Genomic DNA, 20,008 nt, shown 5'->3' on the forward strand with positions numbered 1-20,008 from the left:
TTCCTCCATCCCTGCAGCCAAATGATTTTTCGGCCCAATGGAAACTTGCTGTGTCCGTCACCTTCTACTCGTTAACTAAATCTGTCCCAAGATGACCTTGGTTCCAGCTTCGAGAGACGTTAAGCAGGTCCCAACTTACCTTCTCCTTCGTTATTTCTAGACCTCCTTCATGTTCCCCTGCAGCTGCCTCCCTTCCAGCCTGGAAATTTTGGGGGCGAAGTGGCTTATAAATGTCATTATTGACATCGGACTAATAATGAGTGTTTTGGTAAAGTGTGGACTGGCCCGACAATAAATTCCCCAGAGATAAAAGCCACCCACAATGCCTCTCTGCATCTTGGAGAAGCCTGGATGCCCTTGCAACACTGCACGCCGGCCGGTTGTGGAAAGCACGGAAAGATGCACGGAGAAAACATGCGTCTGTAATGTAGTTGTGAGCACTCTTTTTTTGGTTGTTTTTAATCATAATTCCAGCAATTGCATTATTTGGGATCAAATCCCTGTGATATGAAAGTTGGGCCAAAGAGCACGTAATACACACGCATTAACATCTGCTCCACGTGTCTTTCCTGGTGAGGCAGAGAAGGTCCTAATTCTCCCCGTTCTGGCTTCTCCTCCTTGCTTGGAGCAGCGGTGGCTCTGCCAACACTGTGGCATGACAGAAAGTCTGCAAGAAGATGGGAACTTGTCCCAAAGGACAGAAAAAAGGACGCGCCGGCCTCCAGATTTTGTTGGGTTGGTGCTGAGGAGGCAGTTTCTCCTCCTGGCTCAGGTGCAGACCCTGAGGTGGGTTCCAGCCTCCCCCAGCCAAAGCCAAGGGTAGAGCCTCTCTCCGGCAGATGGGGACAGAGGGAAAATGAAGATCGTGGCCCAACTATCATCATCGGAGAACACCACCTGGCCCGTAGCATAGTCCAGAAGAACCTGGATCCTCTGGGGCACATGGTCCAGTGGCAGTGGCATGGGGTGAGGAGCCGTGAAGACTCGGTGGTGGCCCATGAGCTTCCCCACTGCCCAGATCTTGTCCTCGGGGCTGAAGGCGAAGCTCCCCGTCCTCCTCACGGACCCCGCAGCCACCCCTACCGCCCACCAGTGTCCTCCCTCCGCCACCTCCACCGCCCAAGTGTGCCGCCCCCCGGTGAAGCCCTTGCCCCCCAGCACACAGCGCTCAGTGTCGAATCGCTCCGGGTGCTGGGACAAAAGCTGCGGCGTCTCCCTCCGTTCCACGCGTCTCCCATCCACAGAGAGGTGGAGGAGAGGGTGAGCCGTGTCGGGATCCCACGTCACGTCGGCTGCAGGGGGGAGAGGGAGGCAGAGCATCAGGAGAAGACCCCCTTCCTGCAGGGGTTTTGCAGTATCTGGTGGGATCTGCCCAAGCTTGGTGGGAATCAGGCCATTGCTTTCCTCTGGCTTGTGCCCAGGACCGCAGAAAAGCAGCTCTGAGCTCTTAGGAAATTTCTCCTGAAATTTTCCTGCCTGGGACTTGCATGCTTTTGCTGTCACAGCTGAAAGGCATTTGCCATCACGGTGATCTAGTAAGAGGACGTGCTGTGCCCCTCATGGGACTGGCCAGGGACTCACCCAATATCAGGTTGTGACTGTGTCCAGAACATGGGAAATCAGTCATAATCACCAAATAATTGAGGTGGGACTGGACCTCTGGAGGTCTCCAGGCCAACCCCATAATCACCGAAGAATTGAGGTGGGACCAGACCTCTGGAGTCCAAGCTAACCTCCTGCTCAGAGCAAGTCCAACTAGCCCAGGCTGCTCAGGGTCAGGCTTTGAACACCTCCAAGGGTGGAGATCCCACCATCTCCTTGGACACCCCATATGGGCCGCAATACAACTTCTGCTTTGTTTCAGGAGACACGACGCTTGCTCACCTTTCTGGATGGGCATGACGCGTCTTCTCCACTCTGCAAACCAACCACATGGTGGGAGGTGAGACGCGACCGCGACATATTCCATTTACAGGGTTTTCTTGCCAGTCATCATGCTTTTGGGTTTACAGCGGCAGCAGAAGGTGATGCCAATTACTTCTTTTAATTAATTCTTTTAGTAATGTGTTGCAGTTGCTCAGCTAAGGTGCTACTAATTCCCTAACACGCAGTAATTAAAATGTGGGGAAAAGACAGAGAACAAAGAACCCCCCCCATAGGGCGAAGGCGTTGCAAGCGGGAAAGAGACTTACCAAGTTCTGCAGCTTTTTTGCCTGTAAGAAATAATTCATAAAGAAAAAGCGGTTACAAAAAATGAATTTGCTATTTGGGAAGGACAGATCTGGTCCTGTGCCCTGCTCTTCAGATTGTTTTGTTTGCATCCCATCGCTGGACAACGTTAAATGCGGGGATGCCTCCAGGGAAGGAGTGAAAATCACTATGGACTTTTAGACAATATATTAAATTATTTCCTGTTGCCTTGCGATACGAAACTTTACAGTCTCACTCTTGGCCAACTTCAGATGTGGATATACTTTTCATGAAATCTCATCAGAAGAAAACCCCAAAGAAAACATTGCCATGGGGACACGACTTTGCTGGTTGGAAGTGGGTGGAAGAAAGAGACTCACCCCATTCTGCAGACTGTCTCGCTGGAAAACAAACCACAAAGAATATGTTATCAGCAAAAGAATTTCTATTCCAAGAATTCGGTGCTCTCCCTTTCTTATCCCTATCTGTCATGTCTTTCCCTACAGTGCCTTATGGAAAATGTGTTTCCAAAGAAGATGAAGGGTGAGATGGAAAATTGAGGGAAGTTGGGTCCTCCTGGCTCTTCTTCCTTCCCACGCAACCATCTCTCTTCTTCCTTTTCTCCTTTTTCCTCCCCTTTTCTCTTCACTTGGAGTCTTTAATGCATTTAATACATCTAAGTCACCCATGAGCCCTTTTCAACGTTCTTCTATTTAATTTGTAAGACCTGTGACTCAGGTGTCCTGGTCGCTCTCCTTTCTATTTTCACGCACTTTAAGACAACCTCTTCCCCATCAGACGCGTCCTCCCTCTCCTCCATTAAGATTTTACCTTTAGTTTTAAGCAGGTAAACGATGAGGCCAAGGGACCCCATCCAAGCCACCAGGGCCACAATCAGAGCCACCGTCCAGGGAAACACTCCTAGAGAAAAGGGAGCTGAAAAAAAACCCAGAAAAAATAGAAAATAGTAGAAAAAAATAGTGGAAATCCATCCTTAGAGGCACTGGTCTGAAAAAAGGGAAGGCAGCGGGGAGGTGGGGGTTACAGTGCTAGCTCTACTACTAAACACTGGGGGGAAAATTTGAGGCTTATTCCAATTGTTTGGTCTTAATTTTTGGTTAAGATAGTGTAAGAATACACAGAAATTAGCTTTTTTTTTTGGTCTAAACATGGCTTTTGATAATTGGCCCCTTTCCTAGGGTGAAAAAACCCAGATCTACAGCAATAAGCTGTGCCTCTAAATGCTTCCTCTAGTTCTGCAGGGTCTAATCTGAACTACGCTGTGCTCTGCGGGTGGAAAATGCAGAAAGTTCTCGACATGGCTGCTCCGCAGAGAAAATCATGAGAGCTGAAGCTCTGCTCCATGGCGAAGAGTGGAAGCAAAGAGCAACTGAGCTTATCATTTCCAGGAGGAATTTTCTGGATTTGCTGGCTCTGAGTATTTCTGTGTTGGCAATTTATTTTGATTTTGATGCTCGTTTTGGGAGGTGGGGCCTCCTCCCTGTTTTGTGCACTGGGGAGGTCTTTCTCCACCCTCATTGTGCATTCCCACCTGCATACAGGCTGGTGAGGTCTGACTATTCCTGCTATGGAAAACACCAGTGTCCACATTATGTTTTTGGTGGGTCACAACCCCGCATGGCTTAGGGACACAGAAATGCTTCTCCACTGCTCATGTTCTCCATTGCAATATTTGCTTTGGGGTGTTTTCCATGGAAGAGGGGTAAGACATTTGAATATTTGCATCTTCCCTGTCCCCTTGGGTCCATTCCCACTGCTCCCTTCTGCCAGCCCTTGTGCTGCTGTGGTCTGACAGATTCTGGTGGATCCTGGTGAACTTGGGTTGTTTGGAAACAAACCCCCAAAAGGGGATGAATTCTGTCCTAGTGGCGGTGACCATCTCAGCCTGTCACAGGAATTTGGGTCCAGGAGAAGACATGGGAGCACACGGCCAAGGTGTGTTTATATTTTCAAAAGCATGAAGCTGCTTTAGGGATCCCCTATCATGTTTCCAAATGGGACTCTCTGGAGTTTCTGCTTGGGAATAAATGATCTGGGCAAGGGCATGCAGAAGAGAAACCCCAAGGACCTTCGTCCCCTGGAAACACGGATTTGAGCTACGGACCTGCTACTTCCAGGGTCATCGTGGCACGTTCATAATCAGAACCATCTTGAACAAAACAGACGTACTGGCCTTCATCGGCGTGCCTGACTGTGGTGATGCTCAGTGCTGCACTCCCACTGGCGAGACCCTCTTTGGACAGGCCTGTCCTCCCACGGTAGCTCGGCCCTTGCTCCTCATGCTGGTCCTGCCCGCTGCCGTAGTGGTGCACAACATCAGCAACTCGGGTCCACCTCACCGTCATGTTAGCAGCGCTCCTCCGGGGATGCAGGCTGCAGGGTAACACGATGCCCTGGCCTGCGACCGCTGCCACGGGGCTGGTGGGTCCTGCCAGTGTGAACGGGGCTGTGGAGAGGAGCAGGGCAGAACTGTCAGGGCAAACGTGGGCACCTGCATGAGGCTCGTCTGCATCTCCCTTCTGCAATGTCATGTAATCTCAAGCCAGGCCATCAGGAGCAAGAAGCTGGAGGAGATATTCACAGAATCACAGAATGGTTGAGGTTGGAAGGGACCTCTGGAGACCATCTAGTCCAAATCCCCTGCTCCAGCAAGGTCACCTAGAGCACGTTGTCCAGGACTGTGTCCAGACAGCTTTTGAATATCTCCAAGGATGGAGACTCTACAACCTCTCTGGGCAAGGAGGAGCTGAAGTCCAGTTCAAACCCTGCTGAAACCAGGGGAATGACTCTTGGTGCTTTTGGGACCCTGTGGCGGACTTGCTCTCCTTTGCTATTTAAGGTTTGAAGAATGCATCTCAGTGCTGCCCTTCCCAATGCTTTGGATGGAGATAGTCAAAACCCGTCCGGACAGCGTCCTGGGCAAGGTGCTCTAGGTGACCCTGCTTGAGCAGGGGGGTTGGACTAGATGATCTCCAGAGGTCCTTTCCAACCTCAGCCATTCTGTGACTCTGTGAATGAGGTTTGAACCTTGAAAGGGATTTGGGACCCAACCTTAAAAGCTGATGGCAAAAAGAGGCTTCATTCCTTATTTTTTGGTTACTTGAGTGGTGGAGATCATGTACAATCTCAGATAAAGGCGAATTGATCCTCTAGGAGCCTGCAGGAGCAGTGAGGACACCTACCTGCTTCCAGCTTTGGAATGAGGGAAGCTGTGAAATACATGATGAAGCCAGGCAGGGGAGACTTGATGTCCAAACTCCTGCAGAAGGAGAGAAACCACATCTTCCCTGTGCATCAACCTAGTGAGAAGAGAGGAGGAAGCAAAGAAAACAGAGTGATTACGGCAATTTGATGTGCAGGCAGTACCAGCACCACCTTATTTCTTTTCCCTGACTTACTGCAAGACCTGCCGGTTTTCCACCTGTGCTTTTTGCTTTGCTAATGCAAGGCTACAGGTAAAGCAAAGCCAGTGGTGACAGCACTCTGATGGGGCAAGAGAAAGAAGGATAAATCACATCATTTATTTGTACTGCAATAAGGCCTGGAAGGCGAAGACTGTGTGTTTCTTGGGGGGGTTTCGCTGCAAGCATGCTTGACACTGTCAGACCATGACCCTGGGAGGCCACTGGGGCAGGAGGGATGGTCCCCTGGGCAGGGGACTGCACACAGGCTTGACTGCGGTTCACAAATTATGGTTTTGCGATGTCTTCTGCCTGCTCCCTCAGCCTTCTCCAGTGCTCTCCCCTTCCTAAAACAAAAGCCGGACACCCATTTTTGGAACCACTCCCTTATTCATAACCCGTAAACCGCATGCCATTAAAATCACTGTTTCCATGCATGTGACAGTAATGGCAAGGAATGCAGCCGAATTCATAATGTCTGTATGTGTAAGACACAAAGAAATTGTTCATATGAAGAAACGGACATCGGCTGCCTCCAGGGGAAGAAAACTCAGCAAATGATGACAGCAGCGGAAAAGGGCAAAGGTCTTCGGTGCATTGCAGCCAGAGAGAGAGAGACGGAAACCGCAGGGAGCTGGAGAAGTTGCTTTAAGGGCTGCTATTTCCTCCTCTCAGCTATAAAGGGAGTCGGGACGACCTGCTCCTGGGGGAGGTGAACAGCCAAAGCTGGGTGAGACCCAACTCCCAGCTCTACCCACTTTGCTCCTGTGCAACAGCTCCCCATGCCAGTGCACGTGTGCCGCATTTGCAGGCAGAGGGGGCAATTAGGATTTTTATGATTTTTTTCTATACATGAGCAGTAGAAGCAATAAGCACTTGTTGCAGGGAGGCATTTCCAGGCAGAAAATTGTCCCTTACCAGTTCGGTGCTCCTGGAAACTGCAGTCACTTCTCAAATTCTCCAGTTTTTGAGTGTTTGGTGACTTTCCGTTAGCAAGTCATAGTCGCCACTAAAGAAATGTTTTTGCCTCTTCAGCACTTGCCACAGATAAAAAATGAAGATTAAAGTGATCACGCGGGTGGGGACATTACTGCCGCACTTTCCAGCCTGGCTGCGTGGGGAGATTAGAGCCTGCTCATATGGGAGCAGCCACTTCCAGTGGCTCAGCAGCTTGGCCAGACCTTTCCTTGCTTTGCTCCACCTGGTTGAGTGGTGGCAGCAATTTTGCTGAGGGATCGGCTGATGATGGCTAATTTGCTTTATTTTTGCTTATCTTGGTGTGGGGGCACCCTGGTTTTATGACTCAAACACAGAAGCGGAGCCTGGCGCAGTAGCAGAGGCCTTGCAAAGTGGTGACGCGGAAGAGCACAGACATGGGACTATAATGATGGGGCACTGCCTTGGCACTGGTAACCATGCGGCTACGAGCACCTCACCCACGGGCAGTTAAAGAAACGCAAAATTGGGCAAAAGTGGTTTAGGGGTAACAAGGAGAGCAACGAAATAGCATCTAACATGCATAAAAGGCACCGTATATAGCAAATACAGACGCAACACGGAGCTGCCGACCAAAAAAGAATGAGCAAAGGTGCAAAAGCGAATAACACTTATAACATTAGCAAACATATAAAAATGAGCTGTGACATCCCAGTGCCACCAAAATGAAACCCTTGAGCTCAGGACCCTGAGGAGCAGCACAAGGTGCAAGTACAACCGCAGGAAAAGAGGTAGAAAGCATGAAATGTGTGTAATTTTAACTGCATTATTCCTTCTTTTTCTGTAATAATTAGATCTGGACTGATAATAAGACCTTTGTGATTTTGGTTATACTAAGTTCTTGGCTTTATTTATATGCAAGGTGTGCATTCTCTTTGCCCAGAAACAAGATTTTGAGCATAATAAATTGGTGGAGGATGCAGCAGCTGTCCTTTTTGGGCAGGCTTTTCTGCAAAAACACAGAAAGCCAGGCACGTTTGTAAGAGCGCCAAGAAAAACAAAGCAAAAGAAAACATGGCAATTAAGAGCAAAAGCAGTGCATTTTTCTGACCCCAGACCACACACACATCCCCTGCCACGTTTTTGCAAGAAATGTCAGAGCTGAGGAACGGGGTTATTCAGTGAGGACCAAACCCTTGGGACTGGGATCCTTCCAAAAGCATTGAGCAAGCTGAGCAAGAATTTGCAGAATTAAAGAAAACTGCCAAGTTCCAATTTTTCTCCCAGAAAGTGTGGGCAGTGTGGTTAGCAAATGGACTAGGGAGGGAAAATCGGAATATAAAGACAGGAAATGCAAACCAGAAATTGAAATAGAAACCTACTGAACTAGCTAGAAGAGGGCAAAATTCAGGAAGGAGTTGCAGCTCTATGACAGTTATACAGCATTAAGAAGCATGTGAACAAACCCAGGCAATTATGGGCGAAAAACAGGAATTAAAAGCCAAACTAACTCTCATATCAGGGAGTCGCTGCTGCGCCAGCCGCAGTGAGCGGGAACGGGTATGTGGGCTTTCAGAGGAAGGTCGGAAATTGGAAAATTGTGTCATGAAAGTGGAGAAATATATTTTAGAGCAGAAAAAGTTATTAGGTTCTGTTGGTGGTATTTTAAATAACGCAAGTGGACCAGCCCCAAATTCTTACCAGGCTGCATTTAAAAAAGCTGTTGCTGATGACCTGAGTGTGGGATGTGTTAGAGATCCGAATACGAGAGTCATCTGGGGGAAAATGAATAATCATAAACTAATGGAAACTGTCAGGAAGAGGAAGAACCTTGAGCCAATGCATACTGTTTCCTTTGCTAAATCAGAAGAAATGGGGAAAAGACAGAAAAGGAGGGTGACAAGGTAAAAAGAATAAGAGATTGCCCCGGCAGTATTAAAAAGACCTGCAGTGAGGAAGCAGCAGTGGGACCAAACACAAGGTGTGCTTCCTCTTTGCCCCCAAAACAAGATTTTGAGCAAGATTTTGAGTAAGAAAGCACAGAAAGACTGGCTGCAGCAGAGCCCATGGCTGGCAGGGAGGAGAGACACAATGTTAAAACCAGTCGTGGGTTGGGAAGGGAAGAGCTCCAGCCAACGCCATGTTTCAGGGCTGTGTTGCTGTGGCAGAAGTAACAAGCCTGGAGCAAAAAATAGTCAAAAAAGGGGAGGAACGTGGAAAAAATATTGAGCTCACAGATCTAGTTTTGAGCTAATTATTGCAGTAACCATGAGCCTGAGGTGGAAGCATTGAAGTTGGGTGGCTGTTGCATGAGAAGGGCTACCACGGAGCCATTTATCCTGGGGTTCAGATCCCAATGATTATTCAAGGCCATCCAAAGATAGGCAGCTGGAGAGAAGACAGACCCTTTGCAGCAACCTACATGATGTCAAGAAAACTTATTTCTGTGCTAATAATTCATACTCTCGTGTTGGTTTTCTGGGGAAATGTGGTGTAAAGCACTGTGCCTGCACTGTGTGGCAATGGTGACTGCAGTGGATGGTGTGGGAAGCTCTCAGATGGGTCCATAACAGCCCCTAAACATGTGAGCAGGTATGGTTACAGATGGGGGCAGGCAGCAGCAGATCCAGTGAGACCCAGGTCATCAGAGACCCCAAGGATTGGGCAAATTGCCCCGGGAAGGATGCTCCAAAACACTGTTTTTTCTCAGAGCACCCTGACATGGGGAAACAGTGCATGGAAATGAATACAACTCTTTTGGATGCTCCCTTTGGTGCCATCTCTGCTCACTAACCCTCACCAGATGCCTCCTTCATGGACACCAGGCAGCAGAGCCTCCCCCACCCTCTAAAGTGGAAGTACATTTGGGAGAACTTCCCCATCTTTGCAAAGACCCTAGTAACCACAGCATGAACAGTTTGGAAAAAAGAAACCAAATGAAAAAATGCACAGAAACGATGGAAGTGATCTGGAGCTATCCTCTTCAACCAGCACCCAAAGAAGCTGCCACTAGGACCAGGAGCAAACGTCACCCTTTGCAGACATAGATACTGCAGGAAAAGAGCTCAAAGCGCTCCCAGGGGAAGTGTAAAGTCCTTTATTTAGAGCCCAGTGCTTGCCCGCGCTCACACCAGGAGACAGTCCTGGTAGCTTGGAAGACGATCTCTTTTGAACAGCCTCTCTCACCCAACACAACCAGAAGAAGCATGGCAAGAAAGGCCCAGCACTGGCTATCAACTCTCCCCATTAACTGTTGAAGCGAGGGACATATGCTCCCAGGGTCGGGAAAGATACAACTGCAAGAAAGATCACATCACAAACTGGCCCAACTTGGTCCCATTTGCGGGCAGAAGTGGCGGCTGGAGGGTTTCCCCTGCTTCATCTCAGTGCTTGCTGGCTGCCCATTGTTTGACAGATCAATCCAAAAACACTGATCTTCCAGGGTCATCGAATTGATTCAGGAGGAAGTCTTCAAGAAAGATGTCCTTGAGAAGCAGCGAGACCATGAAACGACCAAGGCCAGACTCATACAGGTCCTCTGAGAGGCATTTCAGGGAGACAATCTGAGCCAGCTTTTACCCCACACCCAGAGCCAAAGATGGATCTTCTCCCCCCTGAACGAGGCTAGTGGGAAAGTGAAGATGGGGGCATCAGTCTCTGCATTAGAAAAGGCCACCTGCCCCTTGTCGTACTCCAGGGACACGCGGATCCTTCTGGGGATGAAGCTCTGTGGCAGTGGGGTGCGTTCAGGGGAGGTGAGAGCCCGAAACACATCCTCCAGCTTCACCACCGCCCAGACCCCCTCCTTGGGGCTCAGGTAGGTTCGCCCCTTCCTCTTCAGAGAGGCCCTGGCCAGTCCCACGCCCCAGCTCTTCCCACTGCCCACTGTCACTTCCCAAGCATGTCTGCCCGCAGCGAAGCCCTCGCGGCCCAGCACGCAGCACCACGTGTCGAATCGCTCTGGCCTCTCGGGCCGCTCTTGCTGCTCTTCTCCCCACCTCACGCCTCTGCCGTCTTCGGAGAGGAGCAGCCAAGGGTGAGCTGTGTCCGGATCCAGGGTCATGTTTGCTGCGAGAGAGAGAGCAAGGTCAACGGATTGGGGCAGAGCTTGGCTTGGGGTGGTGGCAGGGACCTACCCAACGGGGAATGTCTATGTCCTCCTGCCGGGATATGGTCCTCAAAGAAGAAAGAAGGAAAGAAAGAATGAAATTAAAGCTCAGCAGGAGACACAATCCATACAGGAAGGGTCAAGGTTGCTCTTGTCTGTGGTCAGGTCTCTGCCTCCATGGCTGAGACTGAAGAGCAAGCAGAAGAGTAGGCATGATGTGAGCACTGCTGCTCCTGACAGTCCAAATCCCTGGCAGGGTCACGAAGGCCTTGCTCAGGGAGGGAGTCTGGCATCAGGCACCTCCCAAACAGCAAAGCCGGAGCAGGAACAAGCAGGAGGACGGAGAGTGAGGGAGAGAATGTGAAAGGACATGGCGAGAATAAGAGGTGACCCACTGGAGAAGACAGACATATAATTTGCCCCAGTTGTCCCTTCGGTTGGGCAGATTTCTACATAAAAGATGGGACATTACTATATCTTTATAGGATCATTTCCTTCGCTATAAAATGCAGCAGCTTGAGAAAGGACTTGGCTCAACACTGTGTTTTGTCACTGGAGGTGGGTCCAAGAACACTACATCAGATCCACCCTTTGCTCTTTTACATGACCTGACTCCGGGACCATGCTTGGTGCCGCAAGAAGCTGCAGCCAAGCCAAGTTTCATCCCACCATCTTGATTTTCTCCACCGTTTTTTGCTTCCCCTCCCCCAAGTGCTTGGGGATTGGGGATTTTCTCCAGGCTGTGAACATCTCCCATGCAGCCAGCGGGGAGGAGAAGAACAGGAGGAGGTGAGAATTAAAACCAGGCAGAAAAAGGGGGGTTTTGGTTCCCAGGGAGCCGTGAGTGGGCAGAGGAGGCAAACTCTCCCCCGGCCCTGCTGATGCAACAGGAGCTGCTCGCGGGAAGCTCCTGAACGTGCTTTAAATTACCTTTTCCCATTTTGTCCACAAATCTCCGCCACTCTAAAATTAAAAATAAAACAAAACAAAAAAAACCAACAGATGAAAAGTGATCTGAACACGCTCGTTCCACTTGACTAGTTTATCGCTATGTCACTAAGGCAATTACAATGCATTGGGTGGATTCAGGTTACACTGCTCTTTCAGGTGCTGAATTCACCTCCCTTTTCCTATGCCTTGCCTCATTGCCTCCGGAATTACCCTGACCAACCTTGTCTCTCCAGATCAGCAAGTTGGGTGAGCAACAAAAACAAACACACGCGACTATTTATAGCCCTTGTCCTTTTCCCATCGGAATCCGCGACCAAATTCCACTGAATTCAGGACAGTAAACATAGGCAGAAGAGGGGAGGAAAGCCTAATTTCTGCATTTATCTCTTCTTGGAGTCACAAAAGTAGTATTTGCTCCTCCCCAGAGTACATAAGCCTGATAAAATGGGGGGGGGGGGGTGCTTATCCTTCACATCCACTTTTGACTGTATTCTGCTAAAACAGCTGGGCTTTCATTTTCAAAATAAAGGAATTTTAGCTCTTCCTCCAGCATTATGCAGTAACTCAGGCTTTGCCTAGCTAACAGGAAGTTAATTGGTATTAAAGAACCAAACATTGCCCCCCCCCCCAAAAAAAAAGGAGACAGCTAGGTGACAACTTGCAGAGGAGTATCAGCAATGCTTCAGCTGTACATTTATGGATTTACTAAGTCTTGAATTTTGAAAATCTCCCTTGCAAGAGCAAGGGCAGCACTGGGCAGGGACTTGGACCTCCAGTTGTTGCTGCAACGCTAAAGCACCTCAATAATGGTCAGACCAAGAGTGACCCCGGAGCTTCCCATGGCTGCGTTCGCTCCGACACACTCAGGGCACTGGACACCCAAGCATGATGGGGATGGACATGTCCCACCTTCCCACAAGGCCCCAAACCTCAATTACCTCTTCCTTATTTTTCCCTTTCACTCTTTTGACTCAAGAGCTTCAGGAATCCAAGAAAAGTCAATTTCCCAGCTCATTCGTGCTTCCCATTTAGTGTTGCATTTGCTTTAGAAGATAAAGCTCATGATCCTGCGCATCCCTTGTATCTTGATGGGTTTGCTAAAGGCCGATAACCCAGATCCTCCTCTCTCGAAACTGGGTTAAGCTTTTACCTTTGGTCTTTGACAGATACGCAATGAAGCTGACGAAACCAAACACTGTCAGGATCATGGCAGGAACAGCCATCCCTGGATAGGCATCTTGTAAAAAGTCTAAAAAAGGAAAAAAAAAACAAAAACAGCAAGGGAAATATCCCCAAATTGCTCCATTTTAAGGTTTAACCTACGACATGCAAGGATTCCTCTCTTTCTCTACCAGCTGCAGCAATGAACCAGGTTTCCTCAGGAGAGAGAAACGGTGCTAAGTGAGTGCATCCTACAGACCTGATGGGGACCAGAGTGCTGAATCCCAGCTCCCGTGAGTCTTCACAGTGCTACGCTGTGTAAAATTGTCATTTCTCATGTCAGGGTGACCTGCGGCCCACCACCTTCCTTCTTCGTCTTGTTCGTCTCGCAAAGCTGAATGGGACATTTCAAGACTCACTGACCAAAGGATTTAGATGCTGCCCTGTTCGTCTGTTGCAAAAGTGTCTTCACTGAGCTACTGATTTGCAGTACTATAGAAATTTAGTCTGGACAGGTTTTTGCTCTCCGGTTGACACCTTGTTGCTAAACTTAGCCATGAAGCTACACCCAAGCAACCACCAGTAGGAATATTTCACCACCAAATACACACTCAGACCTTTGAAATCCCAGATCCCAGCCACAAATCTCTGGAGAAACCCTAGCTTTCCCCAAATCTCACCCTGCCTGTCTGTGGAGCACCATGTTGGGGTAACCAACCTGAGGTTTGAAAAGCCGTTTCCATTTCTTGGTTGAGGTAGGTGTTCCTCACGACGCAGGACATGTTCTTCGTGGTGTTTCCCGTTATAACAAGGGTGCTTCGCACTTCAAAGAGGCCTCTCTCATCCTGGGAATGTGTTTGGGACTGTGGCAGTAAGAGCTGATGGTTGGGATCCCTCCACACCACCCGGGGCTGCGGGTACCAACCAGCTGATCGACACACAGCTCTGATGCCTCCTTGGTAGCTCTCCATGGAGATGTAAGGAGCAGACCCCATGGCTAGGATGACACATGCACACACAGAATTGGGGTTAAATGGGGCTCTTTTTCAAAAGGGATATTTATTCTCAGATTTCAGAAACTGCAGCAATGCAGAGTTTCAATTATTTTGCATGGGGGCGAACTAGAAGAATAAGTTTTTCAGTCTTATTCCAACCCAATATTTACTTAGAGATAATGCTTATATTTTAGAATCAGATGTGCTTCATAGTTACTTGTCTTAGAGAAAGACAATAGCTCAGAGGAAAAAAATAAACCCCCTTGAAATGGAGCAAAACCTCCAGTGATGTCACCCACCATCATCTCTGTACGATCCTACAGATAAAGAGTTGAAATGACCAAAAATCCACTCAGTCCTGGGTGAGGTATTTGATGCCTGCACCTGCCCTGGACCCTCTTGCACAAAAACCAGAGAGGTGTCTCAGGTGAGACCAAACAGAAGCTTTCTTTTAAAAGTTGCAAGGAGCTTCAGGAAAGGCCATGTCCAGCCAAGGTGTCTAAAATCAAATTTTAAGGGTTCTCCCTCCAAGACTGTGCAGCCACGGGCTACAAACCTGTCACCTTCAGTTCCAGCCGGGCACCTTCATATTTGATCCCATTTTGAACCAAGCAGGTGTAGTGTCCCTCGTCGGAGGGTCTGACTCTGGAAAGCCTCAAATCTGCATGGCCCCCATACATCCGGCGCTTCAGCAGCGCTGTCCTTTGGCGGTGTCCTGGCACGCTGTCCCTGTCCGTCCCTGTGTGACTGTGATGCCATGGCCAGGAGTGCGGCACCCACAGCCAGGTCACCTCCACGGGCCGAGGGCTACTGGCTAGGGCAAGGCGGCAGGGCAGTACGGTGTCTGCCCCCACGGTGACGAGGAGGATGGGGCTGTCTGCTCCTCGCCGTGAAAATTGAGCTGTGGGACAGAGCAGGATATTGGGCCAAATGTGGCAGTGAGGAGGGCATGCACACATTTAATGCAAAGCTCAAAAGGGTGCCATTAGATGTGCAGCCTATGCGCAATGGTCCCTACGGCCCACCATGAACCACCATGGTCCCTGTGGTCTACCATGAACCAATATGGTCCCTGTATACCACCATGAACCACCACGGTCCCTGCAGTCCACCATGAACCACCATGGTCCCTGCAGGCTGGAAAAGGAGCAGACCGAGGAGGAACGCGAGGGGACGTCATGTCCCCTGCTTCCTTCCTCAGTCATCTGCCCAAATTAAATCTGTTTCAACATCTTTAAATCTTTATGAGTCCACCATAAAACCGTGACATGCCGAATTTCTCAGCGCCTTTGACATTTAAATGTATTTAAGTTGCATAGGACGCAGCCAACCCACAGCAAAAGTGCAGGGTCCTACCTGCCTCCAGCTTGGGAATGCAGAGCATCAGGAAGCAGATAACGACACAAGGCAGAGGGCAGCTGGCATGGAAAAACAAAAGAAGCTTCACCCTCGCAACCATCTGACCTACTAAAGAGGAAGAGGTTGGGAGAAAAAAAAAAAAAAGAAGAAAACAACGGGTGAAGCAGATGTGGGAAGAACAGAAAGATAAGGAAGGAGAGTGTGTCCGTGGAGAGGGGGGTTTAAAAATGCTTAGCTGATCTCTGCAGTCGCTGTATTTAAACACGGCGACAGCTTTGCTTTGAGCAGACTGCAAAGCCTGAAGGGAGAGAAATAAAGCAGGAAAAAATCCCACCACAGAAAATATACGGATCCTGAGATTTTCTCCCACAGGTTGCTGGCCCAAACAGTGACAAGGAACCTGGGTAGGAGTTTCAAGCCCCTCTTTCCCCGCTCCAGCATGTTCCTGTACCTGGCTCAGCTCCCTGGGCTCCAGCACTCCCGTGCTCTGCAGCCACTCGTTGGGGGTCCTGCAGTCACCCCAGGGGTCCCAGATCCATTGGGGTCGTGGACCCATTTGGGGTCCTTCAGTGGCCTTGGTGGTCATGGACTTGTTGTGGTCCTGCACCTGTTGGAGGTTCCGCAGCCACCCCAGGGGTCCTAGACCCCCACCCCACATCGGGGACTCCCCGAGCCTGGGGAACCCTTGGTGGATCTGGGACTCCCATGCGTTCAGGACCTCCGGCTGGCTGTGGGACCCCCAGTGGGTCCAGGACCCCTGGGGTGGCTGTGGGACCTCTAACAAGTCCAGGACATCTATGGGTCCAGGACCCTGGGTAAGTGCAGGACTGGCAATGGGTCTGGGACCCCCACAGCTGTCAGGGATCCTGCAGCTGCCAGGGAGTCCTGCAGCCATGGGGGGGGGGGGGTTCCCACAGCTGTCAGGGGGCCCTGAAACACTCAGGGGTGGGGGTCCTGGACCCGTTGGGGGGTCCCGCAGCCATTGGGGGTTCCAGATCCGTCAGAGGTCTCCCAGGGCCGGGGAGTTTCGCAGCCGTCGGGGGTCCTGCAGCCATCGGGGGGGGTCCTGCAGCTGTTGGGGGATCCCTAACTTCTCAGGGGGCTGCAGCCCCCGGGAAGGGGTCCTGGAGCTGTCAGGGGTCCTGCACCCACCAGGGGTCCTGCAGCCGTCGGGGGTCCTGAAGCCACTGGGGGGGTCCCGCAGCCATTGGGGGGGGACCTGCAGCCGTCGGGGAATCCCTAACTTCTCAGGGGACCTGCAGCTCCCCCCGGGGGGGGGGTCCCGGAGTCATTGGGGGGGGTTCCCGCAGCCATCGGGGGTCCCGTAGCCGTAGGGGGGTCCCGAACCTCTCAGGGGTCCCACAACCGTCGCAGGGGGTTCCACAGTCCCAGAGGGTCCCGGAGCCGTCAGGGGGTCCCGGAGCCGTCGAGGATCCCAGAGCTGTTGAGGGTCCCGGAGCCGTCGAGGGTCCCGGAGCTGTCGGGGGTCCTGCAGCCTCAGAGGGTCCTGCAGCTGTCGGGGGTCCTGGAGCCGCCGGGGGGGTCCTGGAGCCGCCGGGGGGGGGTCCCGGAGCCGTCGGGGGTCGCAGAGCTGTCGAGGGTCCCGGAACCGTCGGGGGTCCCGGAGCCGTCGAGGGTCGCAGAGCCGTCGAGGGTCCCGGAGCCGCCGGGGGTCCCGGAGCCGTCGAGGGTCCCGGAGCCGCCGGGCACCCGCCGCCTTTCCCCGCAGCGGCGCTCGCTCCTTTCGCACCGCAGACCAGAAAGCGAAAGAGAAAGCGCCGAGCGCTGTCCCCTCCCCCCCCCCCCGCAGCCCCCCCAGTCCCATCGCCCTCCCCGACCCAGCCCCCCAGGGGCCGCCGGGTGCCCGTGGGGGTTCCCCCCCCCCCCGGGTACAGATTTGCCTTTCGGCGCACTGCTAGAGGAGTTTGCACTTTCAAATTATTTAATTTGCGGAACGATAATCGCTGCTTTTTTAACGGGTTAAGGTACCCACTTGGGCCTTCCGCCAGGCCATTTTTTTCCCCCGGTTGTGACAGGGATTTTGGGAGGAAGACGTAGAGGTTTGGCTCTTCCCAAGCCAAAGAAACGCTGCCAGGAATTTGCTGCAATAGCGGCAGAGGCCGTGGGAATTGCTGGGTTGTGACTTGCTGCTTGGCAGCGGTGCCGGGGTGGGACAGTACACGGTGTTGCGCTGCTTGCAATCGCTCCACTTATTTAAATAACCACAGTTCAAGTGCTGGTCAAACAGGTAAAGGTGAAACTAAACCCCATCCCACGAGACCTTGCTGGCAGATGGAAAGTGCTTTTTTATTTTTTTTAACGCTTCGGCTCCATCTGGGCCTGCGTAAAATGCTGGAATGCAAAAAGGGGGGGGGAGGTGAAGGGGACCATGTTACAGACGGAAACAGCACTTGGGATTTGGGATAAAAACTCCGGTGAGAAGCTGGAAGGAAAACACGCCTGCCCAATGCACACGGCAACGAGGGCTGGAAAGGGGGCAGGGAGCTGCTCTGAAGGTATGGAAAAGAAAAGAAGTGTTATCAGGAGCTCCAGCTCCCTTTGGAGAAGCTCGCAGTCCCCTATACCTGTTTTCTATGGCTATATCCCTATCGCTACAGGGAATATTCCCTATATCCCTTTAGCTCTAAGGAATAGCTATCCATATATATATGCTATAGCTATAGAGAATAGCTATAGAGGAACTACATCTCTCTATATCCCTATAGCTCTAGGGAATGGCTATAGAGGAATGTGAGCTATAGGGGATATTCCCTATATCCCTCTAGCTATAGGGAATAGCTATAGAAGAGCTATATCCCTATATATCATGTTTTTGGCGAGGAGGAGCCCCGTGGCCACTGGCGGTCCCACCACGTCAGGGACACAGTGCAAGCCACGAGTTGCTCCCAACGTAGAGCCATGGGTGCAGGGTCTCGCTGGGGCACAGGAGCAGGGAGAAAGTGAAGATGGGGGCTCCGTCCTCGGCGTCAGCAAAGGCCACCTGCCCGCTGGTGCAGTCCAGGGACACCCGGATGGTCCTGGGGGGCTGGTGGAGGTGCAGGGGGGTCCAGTCGGGGTGGGTGAAAGCGTGGTACTGCCCGAACCACTGCCCCACGGCCCAAATCCCCTCTTCGGGGGAAAGCTGGAGGACGCCTTTCCTCCGGATGTATCCTCCAGCCACCCCAGTGGCCCACCAGTCCCCGCCGTCGGCCACCGCCACCTCCCAGTGGTGCTGCCCCACAGTGAAGCCTGGGCAGCCCAGCACACAGGGCTCGGTGGTGAACCTCTCCGGGCCATCAGGCAGCGAAGCCCACATGTCTCCCCGCCTCACACCTCGCCGATCTGCTGCCAGGACCAGGAAGGGATTGGCAGTGCCCGGGTCCAGGGTGACATCCACTGGGGACAGAGGAGGAGAAGACCGTTAGGAGGGGCAGTCCTGGAGAAGGTGGGACACATGGTGGCCCATGTCTGCCCCGGCAAGAGAAGGCACCTCCTTGCGTCTCCAGCATGGGGTGGGAAAACCCCTGGCACTGGATTGCCCCAGTCTCAGTGACACCTGATGCTCCCAGGTGTGTCTGGGCACAACCCAGCTCAGATAGATGTCAATCCATGCCCCCAAATTTCCTCTTTCTCCTAGTGGGCCATGGAGGGAGCTTGGATGTCTCTGGCATGGGGTCGACAGGGGTATCCAGCTGGGATGTTGCAGCCACCACATCTCAACCTCATGGCAAGCCCAGGCCAGGACAAGGCCCAAGTGCATTGACCCGCAATGGCTCTTCCACATCAGAGACAGAAAGCAACTTTTTCCCAAGCAGAGGGCAACACCCCTCTTCTTCCCTTCTTGGAACTCACCTTTCTCACTCATCTCCTCCACTTCATTAGCCTGGGCCTCCCCCTCTTCTAGCTCCAGCTCAGGTACCTGCATGTCTGCAGAAAATCCACAGGACGTTGATCAACAGGATTCCCAAATGGAAGTGGATGGCAAGACTCAGTGCTGAATGGTGAGAGAAGTGGAGGGAATGATGGAAGAGTCACAGCATTTGAGCTCTTTTTAGACAGCCAGTGGTCCCCTGTGGGATGACTCCAGGAAAGTAGATTGTTGGATGGGTCCTTCTGCCTTCATCTTGGCGACAGCTCCCCACGCTCTGACATGGTTGTGGGATCTCATTTAATCCTTGCGTTGCACATCTCCATTTTGCCTGTCTTGGGATTCCCCTCCCGGAGTTACTGCAGGGCCCCATGGGGCTGTTTGTGGAGATGCAGTTCCCATGCCTCCCCCTGGCCAGCTGCAGGTTAGAGATAAGAGCCTGCTGAGCCATGGAGAGCAGCAGTATCTCCCCGCAGCAGGGACCACAGAGCCCGGCCAGGGTCGGTCACCTCGGGAGCCACCCCAGGTCAAGCAGGATGTCGCTCAGGGACATCAGCTGCCGATCAGCAGGCCCCAGGGAGAAACTCCCCTGGCCATGGCCATGCTCTGGGCTGACACAGAGGGGACCAAAGGTGCATACCCCTTGAAGGGGTGGGGCAAGGGAAGAGGTCTGGGCCCTTACAGCTGCTGCCTGGTGGGATTTCTCATGCTGTCGATGGGTTTTGGGGAAGCTGGTGGAGATGCATGCAGGATGGGAGTTGTCCAGATTACTCAGCCTGTAGAGGGGGATGGCTCATGCTGGGCTTTGCATCCAACCTCCCCACTCTCCAGGCTGCTGTTCACAGGCCCGGCCGCTTCACCTTGGCTCCTCGGGAATGGCCCAGGAGGTGGAGATGACTCTGCCCCATGAAATCGCTTCAAAATCCACAGTCGGCTCCCACGGATGTGCTGCTCTGCCACCTGGTAATGGGGAAGGGACTCGGAAAGGCAGGACCCAGGACAGGCTGGATCTGCAGGA

At 51.8% G+C, this 20,008-nt stretch overlaps 3 protein-coding genes across 4 annotated transcripts; all 3 read right to left on the reverse strand.

Annotated features, from left to right (window-relative positions):
* Positions 1–423: 423 nt before the first annotated feature.
* LOC106494485 (butyrophilin subfamily 1 member A1-like) lies at positions 424–6,697 on the reverse strand. Of its 2 annotated transcripts, XM_067313904.1 has the most exons (8): positions 6,531–6,697; positions 5,394–5,510; positions 4,316–4,657; positions 3,022–3,126; positions 2,571–2,591; positions 2,193–2,213; positions 1,885–1,917; positions 424–1,292 (listed from the first exon to the last, which is right to left on the reverse strand). In XM_067313904.1, exons 2-8 carry the CDS (start codon positions 5,491–5,493, stop codon positions 769–771), a joined length of 1,146 nt encoding a protein of 381 aa, XP_067170005.1. In that variant the 5' UTR covers positions 5,494–5,510; positions 6,531–6,697; the 3' UTR covers positions 424–768. The 2 variants fall into 2 exon arrangements, with proteins under 2 accessions (XP_067170005.1, XP_067170006.1); XM_067313905.1 differs by lacking the exon at positions 1,885–1,917.
* Positions 6,698–9,629: 2,932 nt separating this feature from the next.
* On the reverse strand, positions 9,630–16,845 carry LOC106494515 (butyrophilin subfamily 1 member A1-like). Its single transcript, XM_067313661.1, has 7 exons — positions 16,470–16,845; positions 15,120–15,230; positions 14,320–14,664; positions 13,487–13,765; positions 12,758–12,856; positions 11,587–11,619; positions 9,630–10,616 (listed from the first exon to the last, which is right to left on the reverse strand). The coding sequence occupies exons 2-7, from the start codon at positions 15,220–15,222 to the stop codon at positions 10,099–10,101; spliced, it is 1,377 nt and encodes a 458-aa protein (XP_067169762.1). The 5' UTR covers positions 15,223–15,230; positions 16,470–16,845; the 3' UTR covers positions 9,630–10,098.
* A 563-nt stretch (positions 16,846–17,408) lies between these two features.
* On the reverse strand, positions 17,409–19,358 carry LOC106494504 (E3 ubiquitin-protein ligase TRIM58-like). The gene is made up of 2 exons (XM_013954775.2): positions 18,975–19,358; positions 17,409–18,518 (listed from the first exon to the last, which is right to left on the reverse strand). The coding sequence occupies exons 1-2, from the start codon at positions 19,045–19,047 to the stop codon at positions 17,998–18,000; spliced, it is 594 nt and encodes a 197-aa protein (XP_013810229.1). The 5' UTR covers positions 19,048–19,358; the 3' UTR covers positions 17,409–17,997.
* Positions 19,359–20,008: the final 650 nt, after the last annotated feature.

The sequence above is a fragment of the Apteryx mantelli genome, chromosome 32, assembly GCF_036417845.1.
Source record: "Apteryx mantelli isolate bAptMan1 chromosome 32, bAptMan1.hap1, whole genome shotgun sequence".
In the NCBI taxonomy this organism is placed as follows: Eukaryota; Metazoa; Chordata; class Aves; order Apterygiformes; family Apterygidae; genus Apteryx; species Apteryx mantelli.